This window comes from Grampus griseus, assembly GCF_964374135.1.
Source record: "Grampus griseus genome assembly, chromosome: 14".
NCBI lineage: Eukaryota > Metazoa > Chordata > Mammalia > Artiodactyla > Delphinidae > Grampus > Grampus griseus.
Genome location: NC_139008.1, coordinates 3,378,501 through 3,402,790, shown reverse-complemented (window position 1 = coordinate 3,402,790; position 24,290 = coordinate 3,378,501). Strand labels below are relative to the sequence as shown.

The 24,290-nt window shown below is 52.7% G+C and overlaps 1 protein-coding gene across 1 annotated transcript in view; it reads right to left on the bottom strand.

Moving 5' to 3' along the window:
- Positions 1 to 19,572, bottom strand: part of FOXK1 (forkhead box K1) — a gene marked incomplete at its 5' end in the record, with an annotated part of 59,702 nt that extends 40,130 nt beyond the window's left edge. The window contains one exon of the mRNA XM_082669553.1: positions 19,049 to 19,572. Coding sequence (XP_082525679.1) covers positions 19,049 to 19,572 — 524 coding nt within the window. The remainder of the gene's footprint in view (positions 1 to 19,048) is intronic.
- Positions 19,573 to 24,290: the final 4,718 nt, after the last annotated feature.

Sequence of the window (24,290 nt, the reverse complement as noted above, 5' to 3'; positions counted from 1 at the left end):
ACACATGCCACCCCGTGATAAGTCCCTAACAAGATACATCTTTTATCTTCCACATTTCTCCACGCTGAAGACAATCCAGAAAAAATTAGAAATCACATATTGGTTTTGGTTACCATGAGCATTCTCTGATCCAGGTGGTAGAAATTAGGGCCCACGATGATGGAGCTGGGTGGGGAGGGAAGCACAGAAGCCAGGTCCTGCCCTGACTCGGCCTGGCCACAGCTGTCAGTGTCCAGTGGCCTCTGCCAGCCGGGCCACACCGCCCACCAGCATTCCAGACCCTGCTGGGGCTCCCAGCTCAGGACGGCGCAGGATCCTAACCTACTCAGCCACACAGACATTAACATTAAAAAGGTGCTTTAAAGCCCCTGGCTAATCGAATTCCGATCCCCCAGCAGCAGTGATTGCAAATATGCAGTTTCAGCAAAGTGACTGCTCTGGTTCTTTAAAAGGAAACAGGCACGAGGAAAACACGCTGAATGCCATAGCGGGCACCTCGGTGAGCAGCAGCTGTACACGGCTTTTCTCCTTCCCACATTTCTGTATTTTCCAAATTTTCTGTCAGCGTGTATGTGACACCAAAAAGTTTGAAAAAATAAAGGTGGCATAGATGTGTAACATCAAAGCTAAAGTGCACTCTTTTTTTTTTTTTTTTTTGCTTTCTTTTAGATACTGGATCCTCCGGAAAGAACACTGAACAATTTTGACTTTTAAGAAAATTAGAGAATGCAGGCTGATAAAGTACTCTCCAAAAAGCTTGAGAATTCAAGACTTTGAACTTGGTGTTAACTACCATGTTAGTAATATGGAATCCTCTGGAAAAAAGTCATTGTGGATAGAAGAGTTCTCCAAAGAGACCCTCATCTGCTCCTTTAAAAAGTTACTGACTTTAGGGCTTCCCTGGTGGCGCAGTGGTTGAAAGTCCGCCTGCCGATGCAGGGGACACGGGTTCGTGCCCCAGTCCGGGAAGATCCCACATGCCGCGGAGCGGCTGGGCCCGTGAGCCATGGCCGCTGAGCCTGCGCGTCCGGAGCCTGTGCTCCGCAACGGGAGAGGCCACAGCAGTGAGAGGCCCGCGTACCGCAAAAAAAAAAAAAAAAAAAAAAAAAAAAAAGTCAAACTTCCTTGGCTGCTTAAACGACAGTGAACAAATTGAAATTACAACTCTGAAAATTATAAAAGGTGAAGTCTGAAAAGATGAAGAGTACAAGGAGTTAAACAAAGAAACTGGCAGAACTGCTCAGGAAAGGGAAACACGACCACAGGCATCGACTCCGCAAATGTCAGGATTATGGTTCAATCCCTTACAGGCTAGAGGTGTATCAGAAGAAACTTGAAGAATTAAGTATCCCCAAATACGGGCTGAACGTCTCATCGGGGTCCCCTACTTGCAGATGATAAGCAATGAGCGATGCCGGAGCAGAGAGCACGGGAGACGCCAGCCGGGGACGGGGACGGGGACGGTGGCGGGGCAGGGCACTCCCTGGGCAGCCAGCGTCTGGGTGGGCGGCCTGTCTGACAAGGACTATTCCAAGGGTGGTTCCCAAGTCCTGAGACCCTCCCCACCCACTGCCCCTCTGTGTGAGCTGACGGGAGGGCCACGTGTTCAGCGGGGAAAAGGCCCAGATAAACCCTTAGGAACCGCAGCAGAAACAGTTCCACACACGCCCTCGCCCTCAGGGCCTTCTAGATGAATGGGGCAGGAAGTGGGGAGGGGAGGACACACAAATACATCATATAGGAAATAAACGATTATAAACTACAGGAACACGTGGGGAAACACAGAGTGCAGACAGTGAGTGCCCCAACCCAGCCCCGAGGCAGTGACACTGGGTGACCCCACGGAAGAAGGTGGACGTGCTCCAGGCAGGGCATGGCAGGGAAGGCACTGGGCGCTGGGGCCCAGCAGGGATGGCTGTGTGAGAAACACTTAAGTTAAAGGCTGTACCCACCTGGACCGACGGCAGCGTGAAAGCGAAGAGCAAACAGGGATACGAGAGGGGTCAGGCCCACAGAGGGCGGGTGCCAGGGGCTGGGGGAGCGGGCTGGGGCGTTGGCGGTCAGAGGGGACCGAGGTGCAGTTTGGGGAGATGAGAGATTCTGCAGATGGATGGTGGCGACGGCTGCACGACAGTGTGAACGCACTGGACGCCCCCGAACTTACGCTTAGTAACAGTGACGATGGTCAATTTAGTGCCACGCAATTAGAAGGGTGGCTGAGGCTCTGGGGTAGCTGACGTGGGAGACGAGCGGCCCGGGGTGTCCTGGCCCGGGGTGGCAGGGACACGGGAGAGGTGGGGGCCTCACGGAGTCTCAGGGGCAGGCAGAGCTCGGGATGCCCGCTGAGGAGAAGGAGGCCCAGAGGAGACCGGGGACTGCGCTGCCCCGACGCGCCCTCCCCACCCGGGGCCCGGCTGACCACCTCTCACTGCATCACCGAGAGCCCTCCTTGCGGGCCTCGGTGTCACAGCCCGTGCTCTTCCCGCTGCGTGCGGCCGCCAGCGACACCACTGCAAATCTCACGGGCATTTAAGAAACAAACGAAAACAATGTGCTTTAGAAAAATGACATGCGCCGCGCGGATCCAAGCTCATAGATCAAAATGCCATCAGGGGAAGTCTTACAAGTTAGCACAACATATAAAACAGGAGGGAGACGCTGTTCTGCCTTGCGGTCCGTCCTCACGGCCCTATCCGCCCACCCCAGGACGCCACACCAGGCCAGGGGCTCCTGGGACCCAGTGTGACAGCGGGCTGGAGAGAGACGCCATCTCGGGGCCCGGGAAGAAGCGCCCCTGCGGGTGGACGCGGCCGGCCCTGTGCCTGTCCCTCGTAGACGGTGACCGGGGCCGAGGACAGACCCTGGCACATAGAAGGCGCTCGGCAGCTAGAGACAAATCCTCCGGGTTTCACTGGGAAGCGGCGGGCAAAGCCCAGGTCTCCATGGGGCTGGGGAGTCGGCGAGGAGCTGGCCAGGGTGGGACGGGCCCCCCCCGTGCTGCCGGGGCTGCGGCTGGGCCACGGTGCACACGCGCGCCTCCCACGAGAGGCCCGGAAGCCGCGCACCTCACAGCCTGGCACGTAGAAGGAAGGGCGCCTAGAACCCGGGCTGAGGGACGACCAAAGGCTCCAGCCATTGCCCCAGCCTTTTCGCTGACATCTGGACAAGCCCACTGTGGGCTGGATCTCAGCCCGCGGGGCTCAGAAACAAAGAGAACGTTTACTCATAATCCTGTGAGCGAGATGCTTTCAGCGCTGCTGCCGTCAAAAAGGCTCCAAGGGCAGGACCTGAAGCCGCACTGTCTTGAGTACTTCCCTCCCAGGTTGTTTTATTAAGTGAGTAGTAGCCGATTTTCCAAATATTCAGATAGCTACTCTCAAAACAAACAAAAAACCACACAACTTCTCTACGATGTCTGGCTTTCTGTATCAGCGACTAGCAGGGTTTTCAGCCTCTGTAACCTTTATCTCACGTGGCTCTCACAAACTCCCTTCTGCAAGTGGAATCAGGGGTCAGGTAGTTTCCTCCGTTATCACGGACTGTTCTACAGGCGCTGCATCGCGAAAGATGAGCTGGAAACACGTCCAGATCCTGGAGTGACTTCCCGCAGAGCAGGTACCCCTCTGAACATCATGGAGCCCCAGTCCCCGGGCCGGGGCTTCCCCCAAATCATGTGGTTTATTACTGATGCTTTTAGTCTTACCACACAGAATAAAACAACCCTTCCTAACAATGTTCTGGCGCTCAGATGAATAAAATCCACCCGTCTCCTGGGTTCCAGACATTGTGTGTACACTTCCTTGCCACCCCACGACAAGGTCAGGTGACACGGGACGAACCTGTGTAGGCTGAGGACCTGAGCTGGAGGCCGCTGGCCGCCCCTGGGGGCTCCGGGGGCCATCCTCCCTCACCCTCCCCCACCCTCAGAGGCAGCCCGTCACCCAGCCCGTGGGCCACGTCCCCAACGGCCTTCAGGGTTATGAGCCTTTGCCACGGCCGCAGCCAGCACCCCGGTCCTCATGCCTGAGCGTGGCCCCCACGGTCCGTCCCACTGGGTGGCCCTGGCGGTGCCCACATCACTTCTCTCCTCTGAACCTGCAGGGGGGCCCCGAGGCTGTCCGCTCCATCTCTGGCTTCCCCATCAGAGCACCCCACCCTGGCCCCCGAGCCTCTGCCCTGACTCTTCCCCGTCACCAGCTCGTAACTCAGACCTCAGTTAAGATGTCGCTTCCCAGGAAGGCCTGCCACCCACCGTCTCCCCCGCCTCCTGCGGGGCCTTCCTCACTGTGCCCGCGTCCCCTGAAGTCTCACCGTCACTCGCTCTCCGTGGTCACAATGTCGCCCTCCTGCTTCCCGGGAGCGGGGAGGCAGTGTGTCCTGCTCGCCCTGCACACCTATCCCCGCAGCGCCTTACACACAGGAGCGCTCCCGAGGAAAGGAAACCAGAGACCTCAGGAACCTAAAGGCCGCTGGGGTGTGGGCAGGGGTTCCGTCCAGGTCCAGCATGGAGATGCGCAGGGGCCCCTAGATCTAGCCGGGAGCTCAGGGGAGGAGGCTGCAGGTGAGCCCGGGGCCCCCGGGATGGGACAGGAGCCGGAGCCAACGGGACGAAGGGCGGGCAGGGATGCTCCGTCTGAGGTCCGGGAGTGCGCAGGTGCACGGGGGCTGAGAGGCTAGAGCGATGAGAACAGGGGAAGGAATGCCGGGAAGGAGGCCACAGGGCCGGGAAGGGCTGTGGTCAGATGGTGGGGCTGCGAAGACACAGTCAGTTATGTGTCTGACAGTCTCACCCACGAAGCAGTCTTTCTACAGCCGTGGAAAACACACACAGTATAACGAAGCAGACTGTATGACACGACTTGTGTAAATCACCCCCCCCCCCCGCCACACACACAACTAAACGAACCATCACTCGCAGATGTCTCTGGGTGTGGAAGGTACGAGAAAGGCCTAGCATCAAACTCCTACGGGTCTCGGGAACTCAGAGGACCCCAATGTCAACCGTAACATGTCGTTTTTCTTATTTAAAAAAAATATGACAGGACGTGAACAAGGACACGTTACATGATCCTCTACGCTTTTCTGTATTTTTAATGCCCTGCAGTGCACATGAGTTGTTTCATCAGTTCCGGGCATCCATCTCCAAGTCACAGCTTCTCCTTTGCCAGATGCCCTGCATCCCAGCTGGTGGGGGACAAACACTGCGGGGACGAACAGCGACTCCGAGGCTGGCCTGAGATCAAGGCCCGGCCCTGCCTGTCTCTCAGTGTCCTGCCCGAGTGTGAGCCGGTCCCCGCACCCCGCAGAGGCCACTCAAGCCGATTGCAGGTAAAATCCCCTGTGCTCTGAGATCCCATCCTCCGTCCCGACAAGCAGCTCAGAGAAGCACAAGAACACACACCCTCCTCATTCACTCTGATCGTACAACCTTAGCGGCCGGGAGGCATCCTGGGGGAGCCGAGCCCGTCCCACAGCCCATGCACAAAGGCCGCCCTCTACGGAGCCCCACTAGCGACTGGCGCCTTGGTGAGAGAGCACAGGGCCGGTCCGCCCCAGCACGACCAGCTTGAGGCACGGCAACGGCTTCCCCAGCAACAGGCCGGATCTCACTGTTGACGCCAGACGGCGCAGCAAGCAAACACAGTCCCTCTCCTACTTGGTCACAGGGACAGCAGGGACGATGACAAGGACGGGGGCTTGCGCCGGGTGTATCTAGCGCCAGGCACTGCGGCGAGGGCTGTGAACACACTGCTTCCAGTTCTCAGGACCCAGGGAGTGGGCAGCGTGCCCATCTTACAGATGCGGAAACGGGAGCTTGAGTTAGGTCACCTGTTCAAGGGCGCCCAGCTGGGAGGTATGCCGGCCAGGTCTTTGAAAAGCTAAGCTGCTATATAACCTTCAGCCACTTTCTGTGGCCGGCTCAGTTTTGCATTCAGACCTCTGCTGTTTGTGTATTAATTTTGCCACGAATTTATGAACTGGCAAACACACTGGTAGGTACCGGGTTTACAGTAACGAACCAGAAGCGCAGCCCTGCTCCCCTGACACTCAGACTGTGCCGAATGAGGATTAACTACAAACCCGCCAGTAACAACAACGAGACGGTGCCACCCTGGGGTGCTGGGGGGCGCTGCCCGTGGGACCTCACTCAGAGAAGCGTCGGGAAGGCTGCCTTGAGAAAGTGGATTTCAAGGTCCTACTGTACAGCACAGGGCACTGTATTTGGTATCTCGTAATAACCTATAATGGGACAGAATCTGAAGAAGAATATATATGTATATACACACACGTGTGTATATGTGTGTGTGTGTGTGTGTGTACACATGTGTATCTATATAAAGCTGAATCACTTTGCTGTACACCTGAAACTAACAGAACATTGTAAATCAACTATATTTCAATTAAAAAAAAAACCTAATGAAATCTGGGGAAAAGAAGAAAGTGGATCTCAGCAGCAAAGCTCCCTTTGCTCTGAACCAGCTTGTAAGCTCTCCTTGTCAGGCCAGAAATGAGAAAGGAGCCCATCGTCATGGTATTTACTTAGCAACACCTGGAGGCTACAGCCAACGGAACAAGACAACAAAAGCCAATGAGATATGAAACAGCGGAAGAAAGAGACAAAAATAATCATTATGTGCAGATGAAGATCATGACCTAGAAAACACATCTGAAAAGCGAGTTTAAAAACTGTTACTAGAAATGGTAACTGTGGCTGTATACGAAATTCACATCTCATTCCAGTACCGCAAAAATTACTTATTAATTACAAGGAGAAAAACAGTTAACTGTTTGGTGGAGTAGCCTGACAACACCTAAACCAAGGGACCACATGACCCCATCGAGAAGGCCCCATGTGCCTGGGTGACACCCCCCAAAAGGACACACGACCCCCTCCTAGCATTTCAGCCAAAGATGCTTCACCAGAACCTGACCAGGATGCTGTCAAATTAGACAAACCTAAGTTGAAAGACATCCGATAAGATAACTCCTGTGGACACGAGCGGGGCTGAGGGGATGGGCACCTGAGCGCAGCCTCCAGCCTGGATCCGGCCTGGACGGCGCAGGAAACCACGAAGGAGGCCGCCAGACAACTGGCAGAAGTGGCATCTGGGCTGAGGATGTGATAAAGCGTCACAGTTACTGTGACGTTTCCTGAACTCACTGCCAGGACAGCGGTTATGGAAGCATCCTTGTTCTGAGGAAATACATACTGTAGTACGAAGGCAAAAGAGGCCCCTCCTTCCTACCCGTGAGCACTGACCCTTTAGAAAATAACGAGGGAAAAAAGATCCAGCATATTAACCATCCCCTAAAGAAATATATAAAATGTCCAGGCTTCAGCGTAACAAGAAACATGGGGGCTCTGTGTAAAGGGAACCAGGCACACAAAGGTGCTGGCTGTGACGCTGGTGGCCGTGTACGGTGAACAGCATGCTGTGCAAGCCGCCTTAGGCTCTTGTGCCCTGTGGTAGCCGGTCAATGAGCGGGTGCGGCCGTGTACCGAGAAGACTTGACCAACGGGAGCCTGCGGGGTTTGGCTACAACGGAGCGGCTCCAGTCTCCTCGGGGCCAGCCCAAGCCCATCACACGCCCCCGCACAACTTCCCAGCAGGCCTGGTGTGGACACCACTGCCGCCACAGGCTGAGCTAACCAGGGGGTGGGGACGAGGGGACATGACACCGGACAGTGCCGGCCTGGTTCCCGGCATCAGCACCACTGATCAGAAACCCCTATTCTGTACTTTCCATGAGCAAGCTGTTGGAATGGACCCTTCCAGCTGCCTGCAGGCCACACAAGGTCAGGCACGTGGGTAAACACTCAGCCGACGCTTAGTGCCTCCCAAGGGCCAGGTGTGTGCTGGCCCTGCGGACGCAGTGCCAACCTCACGGAACCTCCAGCTCCCCGAGCAGGACAGACACGGACCAGCGCTCTCACGGTACGGCAGCTGACCCCGGGAAGCCCCGAGGGCTTGACGCGCGGGCCCCACGCGGGCACACGGGGCAGCACCACCCAGTCCGAGCAGGCGTCCACGTGGACACGCGACAGGCACACGTCCGCCTGCGAAGGAATTAAAAGTCTGCAAGGACAGAAACGTAAGCACTAGCGTTGAGGAGTTGGACTCGCAGGGGATCCATCCGTAACCAACACGTACCGTAAACCCAGGGCTATGAAGGGCCAGGGAGAGGGTTTTTTTTAATTTCCCTCAAAGCTGCAAATCTGTCTCCAACTTTACCTGCCATTCACAGGGGTCGTGTCTAAGACCCTCTCACTTTCTTCCTCTAGCGTCAAGAACAAGGGCAACAAAGGGAAAAACGGAACCGTCCATCCGGACTGGGTGCAGACAGGGAAGGGGACCCCTCTGCGGAAGGGCTGCCTGCCCCGCACACAACCTGACCCCACGGCCTGGACCAGGCCTTCCCATCCCTGCACCTCGAAGCGCACGGCGGAAAGCAAGACTTGTGCCTCGGAGGCGAGCGGGTAAACTGAGGCAGCAGCCACACCCCTGGGCCTGGGCACCCATGGACCTACCACGTCCCCAAGAGCACCCGGAGGCCACGGCACATGCAGGCAGTTTAACTTAAATTAACTGAAAAATGAAATAAAAATTAAAATTCAGGGACTTCCCAGGTGGTCCAGTGGTTAAGACTCGGCGCTTCCACTGTCGGGGGCACAGGTTTGATCCCTGGTCGGGGAACTAAGATCCCATACGCCGCGCGATGCAGCCAAAAAAAAAAAAATTAAAAAAAATTAAAATTCAGTTCTTTGGTCACATTCGCCACATTTCAAGTGTCAACAGCCACGCAGGACCCGGGCTGCCCTGCTGGCCGCTTCTATCATTGCAGGCCGTTCCAGACGCCAGGAGATCCCTGCCCGGCCAACCAAGGGTGGGCAGGCCTGGAAAACCTGCTCACGTCGCAACGCCAGAGAAAAACAGAATTGCTGAGAAAGTTGAACAATCAGTCGAGTCACGCTGCAGGCCAGGAGCTAACAGGGCAGCAAGCGCTCCTGGTCAACATGGAATCAATCAAAGAGCTGGGCACTCCGAAGGGAAGGTGCTTTCCTCCCGCTGCGATGAGTCACTGTTCCCTGCGTCGGGGACGTAACTGCCAAGCAGACCAGATATTTACATCCCCACGGGTGGAGGTGGAGGAGAGCACGAACTTCTGCTGTGCGATCTTCCTTTTCATGTCGCCCCGACGGCTCCAGCCTGTCTGCTCTGTCATCTGCTTTGTCATTAGTATCATCGGATTTCATTCTAATATCCTTTCAAAATCAGCTCCAAAAAGTTACTAAATTTACAAATTATTTTTCACTGAGGAAGGTTCCAGCCAAGACTTCCTGGTAACACGAAGAAGGCTCCTTAATTTCCTCAGTAAACTGTATCCAAACCACACTCGGGAGGGAGGATTTCTGGGCAGGCTTTCTACAGACAACAGCCTGGCCCCGGGAACGTGCGTTCATCTGTGGGGACTCATGCCCAGCTCCCGAGGCTGGTCTCCCTGCAGCTCACTCCGAAACCCAGCGTTGCGGGTTCCCCAGCAAAGGTACACCCGCCACATCAGGTCAGCACCACCCACCTTACATGACGATTGGCACAAAATCCCAACTGAAAGATATACAATCACTTTTTGAATCCTATAGCTGCTCCCCAACCAAACGCAATCTGTGAAACAGAGCAATGCAAGTGGGGGGCGGCAAGGGAGGCATCCCAGCACATTTGATGTTACAACCGTCCTCCTGGAAAACAACAAGCCCCGCTGGTTTTCATGATACAAGTCACAAAAGGCAAAGCTTTTTCAGCATAGACAAAAAATGTGTTTTATCCTGTGTGTGATACTGAGTTACTGGGAGGAAGGAAGAAAGAGAGAGAAAAAGACCGGATTGGGAAGGGGTAGAATGAGGTTTACCTTTATCAAAAGGGGGCCGAGTTTTTCACAAGTGTGCTCAGAAAGGTTACACAAAAAACCCCAAAAAAGGAATAATGTCCATAAAAGCCCGTTTTGTCACTGACATCCCTTGAGGGCTGAGTCACTCCATGTCCACCCGCTTCACTCTGCTGTTTCCTGGTGGGTCCACACCCACGGCTGAAGGGAAAAAGCAGGGGTGTCATCCAGGAACCCCAGAGCACCCTGCTTGGCTGTGGGAAAATAACAGAAATAACTGACAAGCTGGATAGTTCCACCTGAAATAAGACTTGATTGTAGATACAAAAAATACTAAATTTAAGCCAAATTATGCCACCAGATGCTAATAAAGTTCAATGACAAAGTTATGACTTCTTTATTTCTACAAAATGTACTGTCACTCAACTTTTAAAGCAAATTTAAAAAGCAAATTACATCAAAAAGCCTGATCCTTTCATAGATTTCTATTTTCAAAACCATGAGTTGTGGGACTTCCCTGGTGGCGCAGTGGTTAAGAATCCGCCTGCCAGTGCAGGGGACACAGGTTCGAGCCCTGTCGAGCCCTGGGAAGATCCCACATGCCGCGGAGCAGCTAAGCCCAGGTGCCAAAACTACTGAGCCTGTGCTCTAGAGCCTGCGAGCCACAACGACTGAAGCCCGCGCGCCTAGAGCCCGTGCTCCGCAACGAGAAGCCACTGCAATGAGAAGCCCGCGCACCACAACAAAGAGTAGCCCCCGCTCGCCGCAGCTAGAGAAAGCCTGCACGCAGCAACGAAGACCCAACACAGCCAAAAATAAACAAATAAATAAATACATTTAAAAAAAATGAGTTGTTGGGTTCAAAGGGATCAATTTAACTACCAATCGAAGATAAAACATTTGTGTGGTAAGATACATGGACATTAGATCTACATAATTCAATCAGTATTTTTCTCCATGACCAATGCAAGAGGTTACAAATTCACACATGGGTAAAAGATTTATTCAAAATGCAAGAGAAAGCAACGGATTTCACGGAGTTTCACCAAAACTCCACTGATGAGGTTTCAGATTCCATCCTGCAATTAACGTTTAAGAAACTACTACTGTCCAGTTCCAGAGAGGCATCGAAGAGCATCCACAATTTCCTGAAAGGCTACTACCACACTCCTCCCTTTCCCAGCTACATAGTTCTGTAAGGCTGGATTTTCTTCATATACTTCACTGAAACAATGTATCACAACAGACTAAGCGCAGAGGCAGCTATAAAATTCAGCTGTCTTCTATCAAGGCAGACATGAAAGACATACCAAAAAATGAATACCCCTACCCTAACTTCTTTTGTTTGAAATACAAAATAGACTGAGCTATTTTTTCATAAAAACTTATTTTTGAAATAGGCTTATTATTGCTATTTTTGAATAGATTAATATATAGAGTTTAATTTCTCAGTTCTAATTTCGAATGTGGTAAGTGTAACAGACAAATCCCACATAAACAAAAGCTCTCTGGGTTCCCCAGTAATGTGTGAGGGCCCCAAACCCTGAGAGTTGATGGACTAAGTAGAGGTGCGGGATGCCCAGAGGCACCTTTGCCCAAAGGCAGCCGCGTACCTTGAAACGCAGGTGGCAGGTGAAGGGAAGGCCTGCAGAAGCGCTGGGACCTCTGCTAAGGGATGAACGCCAGCAGCCGTGGGCAGCAGGGTGGTCAGAGCTCAGCTCTACACACACACATCAGGGGAAACGAATGGTTAAACACGTCACGGATGACTAAGGGCAAAAGTTCCTTCTTAACCAAGTCATGGACAAACTGTCCAGACTGAAAATCGTTCTCAGGAGAGAGAAGCCACCTTTCGCAAGCAGCTCAGGATTTAGCGCCGGAATCGTCAGGTCTAAGGGAGGCAAGCCCCGCGCTGGCTCACCCCCATCGCACCCAGGGAAAGAAAGCCTGTGATGTCCACCTCAGGGGTGCGGCCACAGCCCGTCACCACCAAACCAGCCTGGACGCCTAGAGCGCAGCCGCTCTGCAGAGCCCTGGACAACACCCAGCATGCCTCCCTGGCTTCCCTTTACACGGTCATGAAACACGTGCACACAGGCAGATTACATTTTTCTTTCTTTTTAGATCAACTGGCAACATCTTACCAGAAAACTAGAAACTCGTGAAAAGCGACAGCAGCAATGAAAATTAACTACAAAATCTCCTAACAAGTCACAATGCAAGGGCCTATTTTCCAGGAAATCAAAGTAAAAGCAAGTTATAAAATCCTCTCATTTTAATATGAAATCCTTTAAATATTCGTTAATTATGGAAACGAGGCATCACTGTAATTCCAGTTGTCATTAATTTAGCAAGCTTATCTCCTGACATTCACAAGATGCAAAAACAGCAAACAGTAAATTACCGTATCTCCAAATCAAATGCTTTCATTTCAGCACATAATTTTAAACATAGCTGTGTCTTTTTCCAAAGTACTATGAACACCCTTAAAACTCTACTCAAGGGCTTCCCTGGTGGCGCAATGGTTGAGAGTCCGCCTGCCGATGCAGGGGACATGGGTTCATGCCCCGGTCCGGGAAGATCCCATGTGCCGCGGAGCGGTTGGGCCCGTGAGCCATGGCCGCTGAGCCTGCACGTCCAGAGCCTCTCCTGCGTACCGCAAAAAACAAAACAAAACAAAAAAAACTCTACTCAATACCCTTTTAGCACCTACCAATTCCATTCCTTCATCGATGACAAAGGCTTTAATAAGTTTATTATAAACTCAACACATACTACACGATAAATACCATCCTTCTCATAGACCGATTTTTTAAATACTATAGAAACTTTCTTATATGGGTGATAAGCCCAAAAAACTCAGTGTGAACTCAACACTAGAACATAGATTTAATGTACTAGCTCCCAATTTGCTACACTCCTATAAACCTTTTTTTTTAATTAAAAAAATTTTTTTTTACTTTTTAATAGACCTTTATTGGAGTATAATTGCTTCACAATACTGTGTTAGTTTCTGTTGTGCAGCAAAGTGAATCAGCCATATGCACACACATGGCCCCAGATCCCCTCCCTCTTGCGCCTCCCTCCCACCCTCCCTATCCCACCCCTCTAGGTGATCGCAAAGCCCCGAGCTGATCTCCCCGTGCTGTGCTGCTGCTTCCCACCAGCCAACTATTTTACATTCAGTAGTGTATATATGTCCATGCTACTCTCACTTCACCCCAGCTTCACCCTCCCACCCAGTGTCCTCACGTCTGTTCTCTATATCGACCTCTTTATTCCTGCCCTGCAACTAGGTTCATCAGTACCATTTTTTTTTTTTAGATTCCATATATATGCGTTAGCATACGGTATTTGTTTTTCTCTTTCTGACTTACTTCACTCTGTATGACAGACTCTAGGTCCATCCACCTCACTACAAATAACTCAGTTTCATTTCTTTTTATGGCTGAGTAATATTCCATTGTATATATGTGCCACATCTTCTTTACCCATTCATCTGTCAATGGACACTTAGGTTGCTTCCATGTCCTGGCTGTTTGGTGTAAATAGAGCTGCAATGAACACTGTGGTACATGACTTTTTTTTTTTTCGGTACACGGGCCTCTCACTGTTGGGGCCTCTCCCGTTGCGGAGCACAGGCTCAGCGGCCATGGCTCACGGGCCCAGCCGCTCCGTGGCATGTGGGATCTTCCCGGACCGGGGCACGAACCCGTGTCCCCTGCATCGGCAGGCGGACTCTCAGCCGCCGCGCCACCAGGGAAGCCCCCCATGACTCTTTTTGAGTTATGGTTTTCTCAGGGTATATGCCCAGTAGTGGGATTGCTGGTCCTATGGTAGTTCTATTTTTAATTTTTTTAAGGAACCTCCATACTGCTCTCCATGGTTGTTGTATCAATTTACATTCCCACCAACAGTGCAGGAGGGTTCCCTTTTCTCCACACCCTTTCCAGCATTTATTGTTTGTAGATTTTTTGATAATGACCATTCTGACATCGTGAGGTGATATACCTCACTGTAGTTTTGACTTGCATTTCTCTAATAATTAGTGATGTTGAGCACCTTTCCATGTGCCTCCTGGCCATCTGTATGTCTTCATTGGTGAAATATAAACCTTTTTAAAGAAAGTCTTTAACAAGACACAGTCTAACTTTGAACAAATACATGTGACACACAGTAACCGCCAACTAGCAAGGAAAGCATTAGACAGCTTTTACTTAGAGAAAATGCCGCATTTCGTGTTTTGACCACACCATTCAGACGCGGCCTAAGTCGAAAGCTCTGTTCCCGCCACGGCACGTCCCCGCACCCCTGACCCCCCAGCTTCATTCCGCGTGGTTATCATCCCTCCAGCTTCCAGACGCACTGTCTCTTCTACCCCGTCGCTAGATCAAAACGTTCTTCCATCAGAAGGTCTTTCAGCTGAATCTCTTCCTCGCCAGACCCCGGGCCACCCTCCCGCAGGTCCTGCCGGGTCAGGCCTGAATGACCGGCTGGCTCCGTGGCCCTCCCAGCTCCGAGCAGGCCCACACATGCCACTGCCCCCTGGTCACCGCTCTCCTCTCCACGTGGAAACACAGCTGGCACGATCTCAGTCTCTACATCTTCAGCCACTGGCAACAGACTGATCTGATGCCCTCTCTTGCCCCAAGCGCACCCCCAGCTCAGCACACAAATACACTCCTGAACCAACCACCCAGGAAGAAGGCTTCGGGTCACGGAAGGACCCCGTAGCGCCCAGCAGACTGGGGAGGCACAGTGAGGAGGGTGGGGGAGAAAAGGAACACTGCTGCTGTTTCTGGGACGCTGGGCCCTGAGGCATTCGGCAGACACCTGCTGTCTTCACTAAGTCTGGGGCATTTTCCAGTTAATTTCAATATAATCTCAATCTGAGATGTACTGTAAGATGGTTAGTAACAAATTCGATATTCTTCACATGACCAGTTGGAACAGCAATGAGAAACTATGTCCTGTATGTTTTCATAAGGCCTAAACAATTATTTATGTAGTAAAATGCCTTGGTGGTTACTGTTAATTACTTTTATTAACAGTGCGCATGTGGAGGCCGTGATCCGTAACACCTGCCATTCAAAACATGCCTTTCAGAGGGCAAAATGCGTCAGCACGCTGAGGTACATGTGCCGGCAGCCAAAATGAGTGACAAGAGTGCAGGTGGGGGCTTCCCTGGTGGCGCAGTGGTTGAGAGTCTGCCTGCCGATGCAGGGGACGTGGGTTCGTGCCCCGGTCCGGGAAGATCCCACATGCCGCGGAGCGGCTGGGCCCATGAGCCATGGCCGCTGAGCCTGCGAGTCCGGAGCCTGTGCTCCGCAACGGGGGAGGCCACAACAGTGAGAGGCCCTCGTACCGCAAAAAAAAAAAAAAAAAAAAAAAAGACCGTGGGAGGAGCTTCCCTGGTGGCGCAGTGGTTGAGAGTCTGCCTGCTAATGCAGGGGACACGGGTTCGAGCCCTGGTCTGGAAGGATCCCACATGCCATGGAACAACTAGGCCCGTGAGCCACAACTACTGAGCCTGCGCGTCTGCAGCCTGTGCTCTGCAACGAGAGGCCGCGACAGTGAGAGGCCCGCGCATCGCGATGAAGAGTGGCCCCTGCTTGCCACAACTAGAGAAAGCCCTTGCACAGAAACGAAGACCCAACACAGCAAAAATAAGTAAATTAATTAATAAACTCCTACCCCCAACATCTTCTAAAAAAAAAAAAGTCCTGGTGTAGGTAATGGCCAAAAGAATTCAGAACACGGCAAATTAAAAAAAAAGAAATTAAAAAAAAGAGACCGTGGGAAAGTGTACGGGACAAATGACCCTGTTTCTTCATTGAGAAAAGAAAAAAAAAAGAGTGAGATGAAGCCTATAGCTTGAGAGAGATGTGAGAGATATGCCAACCAATCAGTGTCTGGACCTGATTTGGTTCCTGATTAAACAAACACACTGCAAGAAAAGAAAAAAACAAATTCGTGCGATGGTAAGGGAAATCCACATTCATTGGAAGTTTGATGATAGTAAGAAATTGTTATCAATTTTCTAGGTGTGATAAGGACATTGTGGTTAGGTTTTAAAAAGGGAATCTTTACCTTTTACTGAAATATTTACAGATGGAGTGATAGGACATTTGTGATTTTCTTCCAAATACCTGGGGGTCGGGGGTGGGGGGGGGGACGAAGATGAAACAAGCTTGGCCACAACATGGTAGCTGTAGAGGCTGGGTGATGGGCACGTGGAACTCACTCCTCTGTTTCTATGCTTGAAACTTTCTGTAATAATTAGTGTTGAAAAGAAAAAAAAGAGCCATGCTCATCCCAGAAAATTTGGGACACAAAGAAAAGTAAAAAGAAGAAAAGAATCACATACATCTTACCACTCACAGAAACCACCACAAACAGAAGTCTAGTTTTTACTGTAATTATTCATGTAGTCCATGCTCATTTTATAACAGTATCAGGAAAGAAGGTTGGAAGAAAGAAAGGAAGAGCAAGTACAAGGCTGTGCATGGGTCTTTTTCCTGTAGTTCACAGATTACATCTAATTCAAACTCCAAATCTGCTGGTATCAAGACCTACAGTCACACACACGAACCATGTCCACCCGCAGACCCAGGAAGGCCTGCTGACCACCCACCTCGGAAACCCACTAAGTTGGTGACACTGCTTCTCCTCCAGGGAAACTGCATATTCACTCATGGATTTTTCATTCAACAAACGTTAACTCCTCTGTGCGCACCTACTGCCAGCCAGCTCCTGTGCTGTGTCTCCACTTAAAGATAAAAAGTGCCCAGCCCAGCCCTGGGGAACGAGGGCCGGAGAATCGCACAGCAGGGGCTACACCAGGACCTGCTGCACCTCCCTCTGCATGCACCCACAGTCATGGATCAAGGTCAGCTCTAAGTTGTGTCATGTGGAATTTTCTCCCTACCAGTAATTTCAAAATTATTTCATTTTAGTTTTGGAAAAACTTACTTGTAGTCACAAGTGTGGGTGGACTCTGGGGCTCCTCTCCACCTCGTGCTTCCCTGAGTCCGGGGTGGAAAGGGAGGGGCGGCCTGGGGAGCCGTGCCCTGGGGGCGCTGGAGGGGGGCTGCGGCCTCACAGGGCAGGAAAGGGTGAAACGCTACAACACAAGGAAGAGCTCCAAGTCTCAGGCAGCTGTAGCCACAAAATGCACACGACAAAATTCCAACACGGATAAGAACTCTGAATTTATGGCGGAGAAACTCACAACTTCGAAGACTCATGGCAAAACTGCACCAACGCCTGAGAGGAAACAGACAATAACTGCTACCGTTCTTTGAAAGTCAGCACTGAATTTCCCATTTCGAGGTGACAAGAACGTACAGGTCCAACTTCCTTCCTCTGAATTCATTAGCATTTCTTGATTACTCTCCACGTGGTGGGCCAAAGCACCCTGATCTAATTCTAAAAAGCAGCTTCCAACAGCCTGTCCTACAGATGCTACCACCTACAGGTTTAGTTTTCTCAAATAAAAAGAACATAAACCCGCTCGGACTGCTAACATGTTTGTCCACGGGCTTTGACGGTTTCAGAAGCAAACGGACCCCCACGTGGTCTTTCTCCGCCAGCATGTTTCTCCTGTTCCCGTAAATTCTCCAGCACCGCCTGCGCCGCTGTTGCTGAGAGCACCACTGAACTTGAACCCAGCCAGCCGCGCACCGTGGGCAAAGCCCCAGCCAGAGGGCAGGGGACATCTGGGCTGCTGGCTACACGGGCTAGGAAGGCAGCACACCACGTTTCATAAACAAGGGACTCGGTACTCGCACGTGATCTGAGGACTCCTCGGGCTGAAATGTCCTACCCTTGAGTTAGAGAAAAGACTAGTGCATTCGAGACTCGGTAAGCTGGGGCCTCTTCGGGGCTGCACCCTCTCAACAGCGAGGCAGGGAACTGTGAAAACAAGGTTGCTGGACGGCTGCCCTTACAGAACCTGAATTATAAAAAGAGGCCTGAGCAGAACGGGCCTCTGAGAGCCACCAGGCAGGGCGGGGAAGGGCAGGGAGGGGAAGGCGCTGTTTACCTGTCACTTTCTCACCGTGAGAGACTGGACCCAGAATGCATTTAAGGGCCCAGAAATGGAGAGAGTGTGTAGGTCACAGAAAAGGCAGAACAGAGTAACAGCAACCATGGGATAAAACAACTCTGTCATTCACCAAGTCCTGATTTTACAGAAACACACACACACCTTTCACATTTGGAAAACGAAGTCTGTATACGCCCCCCCCCCACGCCCCGAACACCAGTGAGTCATCGTTGATGTTGAAATGTATTCAGTACAATACTTACAACCAAACGTGCCAATACCCTCGAAAGGGGAGATGGTTACAGAAACAGGCCATCACCCCGGCAAAAACTCCCTGGACCCAGGGTGCTTATAAAAGCGAGAGTAATTAGTCAGAGACAACTCTGGAACCCAAGCACGCTGAAGAAATATAAACACTGCTGAGGAGTTAGAAGCAACTACTACACAGAAAAAGAAAGTGCCTAAGGACCGCATGAGTAACCAAACAGGCTTTCTCCTGATCAAAAGATCTCCGGAAAGCAAGATCTCCTGGGGCAGAGCAGCTGCCCCGGGAACCGGAAGAGCCCGGGAACGCGAGGATGTCGCTAAAGCACCGTGGGGCATCCGCGGCCTGTCCCCAAGCGCGCCGGGTCCCCCTCTCCTTGCCCTGCCTCCCCGCCCGGCCTCTTCCCCTCCTGCCCAGGAACCCCAACTGTGCGGCGACCCCAGCCCTGCGTCCTCAGGTCCACTGAGGCACTTCCTGTCCCGACCCCAGCCCACTCTCCGGCCGTCCCCTCCCGGCCCAAGTTCACAGCTGGCCCCTATGGCCGGGGGCTCGGGCCTTCCGGGGGCACTGCCGCTGCCCCCAGGGACCCCGCACCTCCCGGAGCGACACCGCCTGACGCCAACCCTTCTCCTCGGGAGTGCGTTTGGCGCCGACCCGGGTCCAAACAGGGTGGCGAGGAGAGGGCGACCCTGGTGTCCAGCTTGGGGAGGGGCAAGGGCGACCCTCGGGGCCCGGTCCTCGGGGCTCCCGGGGCCGTCCCCGGGGGTCGGGTTGATCTCGGGCCCAGGCCCGGCGGGGGGCGGGGCGGGGGTGACCCGGGGCCCGGGTCGGGCGGGGGCCGCGGCACTCACTGTTTGGGCAGCTGCAGGGCGGGCGCGCCGCGACGCTGGAAGGCCCCGTCCACGAAGACGCCGTTCTTGCCGAGGCACCGCAGGTAGAAGTGCGGCTCCTGGAAGCTGAGCTGCAGGTGGCGTCGCGAGATGAAGCTGGACAGGCCCATGCTCAGGTCCACCGAGCCCTGCGACGAGTTGCGACCGATGGTGACGCTGGGCTGCCGCATGAGAAACTCGAACTCGCGGCCCTCCAGGCGCGCCAGCGCGGGCCCGGGGCTCCGGCGCACCGAGGCGGCCGCCGCGGCCACCAGGGCCTCGCCCGCCGCGCCCCCCGCGCCCCCGGCGATCGAGCCCGGCGGCGGCGGGGGCGGGGGCGGGGGCTGGGCGGGCGGCGGCGGCGACGGCGCGGCGGGCCCGGGCGCGGGGGCGGCGGCGGCGGCGGGGAAGGCGGCGGCGGCGGCGGCGCAAAGCACGGGGCTGCAGGGTGCCGAGCGCAGCGCCAGCAGGGCGCGGGCCCCGCTGTCCTCGCCGACTTCGGCCATGTTCGCACAGCTCCAAGCGGCCTCCGGCGGCGGCGCGGCGCAGGGGGCGGGGCTCCGCGGGGCGCGGCGGGCGCGGGATCCCGGTCCGGATCGCGGGATCCCGGTCCGGATCGCGGCGGAGCGGAGCCTGCGGGCCGCGCTCCCCGCCCGCCGGTGCTCGCGGGGGCGCGCGGGGCGGGGTGGGGGACGGTGTCCGCGCCCGGCCAGCCTCGCCGGTCCCCGGGTAGCGCCTCGCCCACCGCCCCCGGCCGTGGGCTGTCCCTTCCTCCGTCCTGGGACTGGGGTGGGGAACCCCCGAAAAAGTCTCCCTGGAAAGTTTTGATCCTGGGTCACTCACTGGAGAAGGGACAACTGACGTCAGCAGTCTCCGGGGCCCTAGTGGCTCCATTCGCCAACCCTAAAGTGCGATACTTAGGCACCTAGTTTAAGGGGTTTCGAGCTGTAACTGAAGTTTGCCTAAAGATGCTTGCGATCCCTGATGCCCTGTGTTCCTTTTTGGAGTCATACATTCACTCAACAAGTATCTAGACAAGTATCCTGGGACCCATACTAGGGCCCGGTGCAGTCGCCTCCGGCCCTTTACACCTCTCACAGTCTCATGGGGGAAGGCAGACGCCTGCAGAGGAGTCTTCTGTGAAAACGCAGAATTGGCCACCTTAGGCATCCTTCAGATCCCGCAATGCTTCATGCATTCCTAATTCAGCCAGGGCCCCCTACAAAAAGGTGGCAGTGTCTGCACACTGCCATCATTTAATAATTATTGAGCGGGAGAAAACAGACCCTCCCTGGTAGAGCTTACGGTGTACTGGGAGATGCGGACAGGAATCAAGTAACATTCTAATAAATACATACAAAATTACGGCTGTCTCAAGTCCCGTGAGGCATTGTTGCCCAGTGACATGTGTAGGGAGTGTGCCCCCCCTAGGGTGGGAAGCTTGTCTTCGTACCCACTGTCCAGCCTGGGGCTGCAACAGATATTAGCCCAACTGTCACATGGTTGAATATATAGGTACAAACAGAATTAGTGCTTGGGGGGCAAGTAAGAGACATTTTTACAAGAAGCTGTAACGGGAGAACCTACTTGAAGGTGGAGGAAGACAAAAACGGGGTCAGGGATCTCTTCCCTAAGGAGTGATACTTGAACTGAAGTCCAGCGATGATTAGGAGAGGGGGCTGGAGTCCGGGGATGGCATTCCAGCCAAGGAACAGCACGTGCTAAGGAACGGAGCATGGTGCCTTCCCAGGATTGACAGGTGGAAAAGAGAGACTGACCACATCAGCTGAACAGCATCAGTCATGTAATTGGGGTCTGATCCCCAAAGCAACGGGAACCACTGAGGGGCTGTAAGCAGAATGGCAACATGCAGACCCACATATCGGAATTAGGATCACCGGCTGTCGGGCAGAGCCTGAATCCGAAAGGGGTCTGTGTGACCATAGGAGGCCAGCTAGGAAACTCGTAGACCAGGCCAGGGGCTGAGTTAGGGAGATGGGGAGAAGTTAAGGGAGTCAAGCAATATTTATCTCAGACAAAGACGTTTACAGACGCATTGCTGGCGGGAATGGAGAACGCTGCAGCCCCTCTAGAAAGCAGTTTGGTGGAAAACTTACGATCATCTGATTCAGCGATTCCACTTTTCGGTCTATACCCACGAGAATTGAAAGCAGGGTCTTTATTTGTTTTTAAATAAATTTGTTTATTTATTTTTGGCTGCGTTGGGTTTTCATTGCTGCATGCGGGCTTTCTCTAGTTGCAGCGAGCGGGGGGCTACTCTTCGTTTCCGTGCATGGGCTTCTCATTGAGGTGGCTTCTCTTGTTGTGGAGCACGGGCTCTAGGCACGCGGGCTTCAGTAGTTGCAGCACGTGGGCTCAGTAGTTGTGGCTCGCGGGCTCTAGAGTGCAGGTTCAGTAGTTGTGGTGCATGGGCTTAGTTGCTCTGCGGTACGTGGGATCTTCCCAGACCAGGGCTCGAACCCGTGTCCCCCGCACTGGCAGGCGGATTCCTAACCACTGCACCACCAGAGAAGTCCCGAAAGCAGGGTCTTGAAATGACATCTGTACACTCACGTTCATAGCAGCGTTATTCACAATATCCAAAAGATGGAAACAAGCCAAGGGTCCACCGACATGTCTGATGGGACATTATTCAGCCTTAAAAACAAAGGAAATTCTGACACCCGCTACAACGTGGATGAATCCTGGAGACATGGGGCTAAGAGAAATCAACTGGTCACGAAAAGAGAGGTCCTGTATGATTCCGCTTATGTGGGGTCCCTAGGGGAGTCAAGTTCATAGAGACAAAAAGTAGAAGGGTGGTTACTTCCCAGAGGGACAGGGAATGAATGGGGAGTGAGTGTTTAATGGGGACAGAGCTTCCGTTTCGCAAGATGAAAAAGTTTTGGAGATGACGGTGGCGATGGCTGCACGATAATGTGAATGTACTTGACGCTACCGAACTGTACACTTAAGATAGTTAAGATTGTAAATTTTGGGTTACGTGTCTTTTACCACAATTTTTTCTTTAAAGAGAGAGATTTACATAAAACCTCCAAAGTTCTTCCCTCTGGCTCATCTGGGGTGACTTCCCTCTTGTTAATGGCAGGTCTGTTTGAGAACAGGAGGGATGCATATGCTTCCACGGCCCTCAGGCTTGGCGGTATGAAGTGTGAAGACTTATGCGCAGACTGACAGACCTGGACAGCTCTTCTCCCGACCAGCAAGAACCTGTGCGTGACAACGGTAGGAGCTCCCAGGGCTGAGTCACGATGACCCTGCGATCCTAGACACCCACTGAACCTTGCAGTTCCTTTCCTCTTAAACAGCAAGCCTTCGATACACTGACAGCTTCAACAGAGAGGTCCAGAAAGGGGGCAATAAAAAGCCATTATAGAACCAGAATCGGAGAAAGTGAATTCTTCTCACACTCTCGTGGGTCTAGAGGGGCTGCGAAAGCTGCTTCACGATGCATTCGCTCAAAAAAGGAAAAAGAAAAAGTTTGCGAGGGAGAACCCAGTCAACTGCTGGGAGCCCACGACACCCAGGCTCTCACCCTGATGGAAGCCTCTGGAGCTGGTTGCAGGAACAAAAAGGAACAAAATTCACTACAAGACACTAAACCGTTTACAAGAAAAACACACCGTATTGGGGGGTGATGATGAAGGCCGTGTTAAAAAGAGGCCATGAAATATCTGGAAAAACAATCCATTAAAAACAAACACACGTGGGACTTCCCTGGCGGCGCAGTGGTTAGGAATTCGCCTGCCAATGCAAGGGACACGGGTTCGAGCCCTGGTGCAGGAAGATCCCACATGCCACGGAGCAACTAAGCCCGTGCGCCACAACTACTGAGCCTGTGCTCTAGAGCCCTCGAGCCACAACTATTGAGCCCGCGTGCCTAGAGCCCGTGCTCTGCAGCAAGAGAAGCAACCGCAATGAGAAGCCCGCGCACCACAACGAAGAGTAGACCCTGCTGGCCGCAACTAGAGAAAGTCCGTGTGCAGCAACAAAGACCCAACACAGCCAAAAAAAAAAAAAAAAGATAATTAAAGTCTTAAAAACAAAACAAAACAAAAACACATGAACAGATCCTTCACTAAAGGTATAGGCGTGAAAAACAAGCCCAGGAAAAGATGCTCAACATCATTCGTTGTTAGGAAGCAGGATAAAACCACGCTGGGATTTCTGTGAAAACTGATGAGAAGGTCTGGAGTTCTCCCACATGGCTCGCAGAAGGCAAGACGGTACTGCCACTTTGGAGAAGTCTGGCCGTTTCTCATACGGTTCAACTACCTTACCGAATGACCTGCAACCCCATCACTAGCTCTTTATCCAAGTGAAATGAAAACTTGTGTGGACACAAAAACTTGTACATGATTATCTGTAATGGCTTTTTTCCTAAAGACCCCAAACTCGACAACCCAACAATCCAAACGCACCTCACTAGGGGAATAGAAAACAAACTTAGGCACAACCGTACGACGGAACATCACGCAGCACTGAAAAGGAGCAAAGGACGCATACAGAGAACACCACGGAGGACCCCAAGCGCATCTTGTATGCTTTCATTTGTAGGACATCCTGGAAAAAGCAAAACTATAGAGGCAGAAACAGATGAGCAATTCCGGGGGCTGGAGGTCTGGGGAGAGGCTAGCTACAAAATGACATGTGGGAATCCTGGGTGGGAGGTGATGGTTGTGGTGGTGATTATATGACCCCACGTATTTGTCAAAAGTAGCAGAACTGTACACAGAAAAAGTGAATTTTACTCCATGTACCTTTTACTCTATGTACATTTAATATAAAATTAAAAAAATATATATATATACATCTCTAGAGAGTTTGTGATTTTAGACCCAAAACAAGGATTAAGGGCCATATCGTCCAATTCAGAAGCCGCTAGTCACATCTGGCTATCTACACTTATACTCTAACGAAAATGAAATAAAATGAAACCCTTCCTTGTGAAACGCGGCACGAGCCACATTCCAAGAGCTGGATCTGGAGACCCACGTGGCCAATGGCTGCTGTACTGAACAGTGCAGATGAAGAAAGTTCCCATAACTGCAGAAAGTTCTGGACGGTGCTGCTCTGGGGGCGGGGTGTGGCTGGGCTGCGTCTGCCCCCTCCTCCCTTCATCCTCCAAAGTCAGGGAATCACACCAACGTGGTCCGGGCAGAGCCATACAACACCCCCGCAAAAAGCGCCGATGGGGTCACCC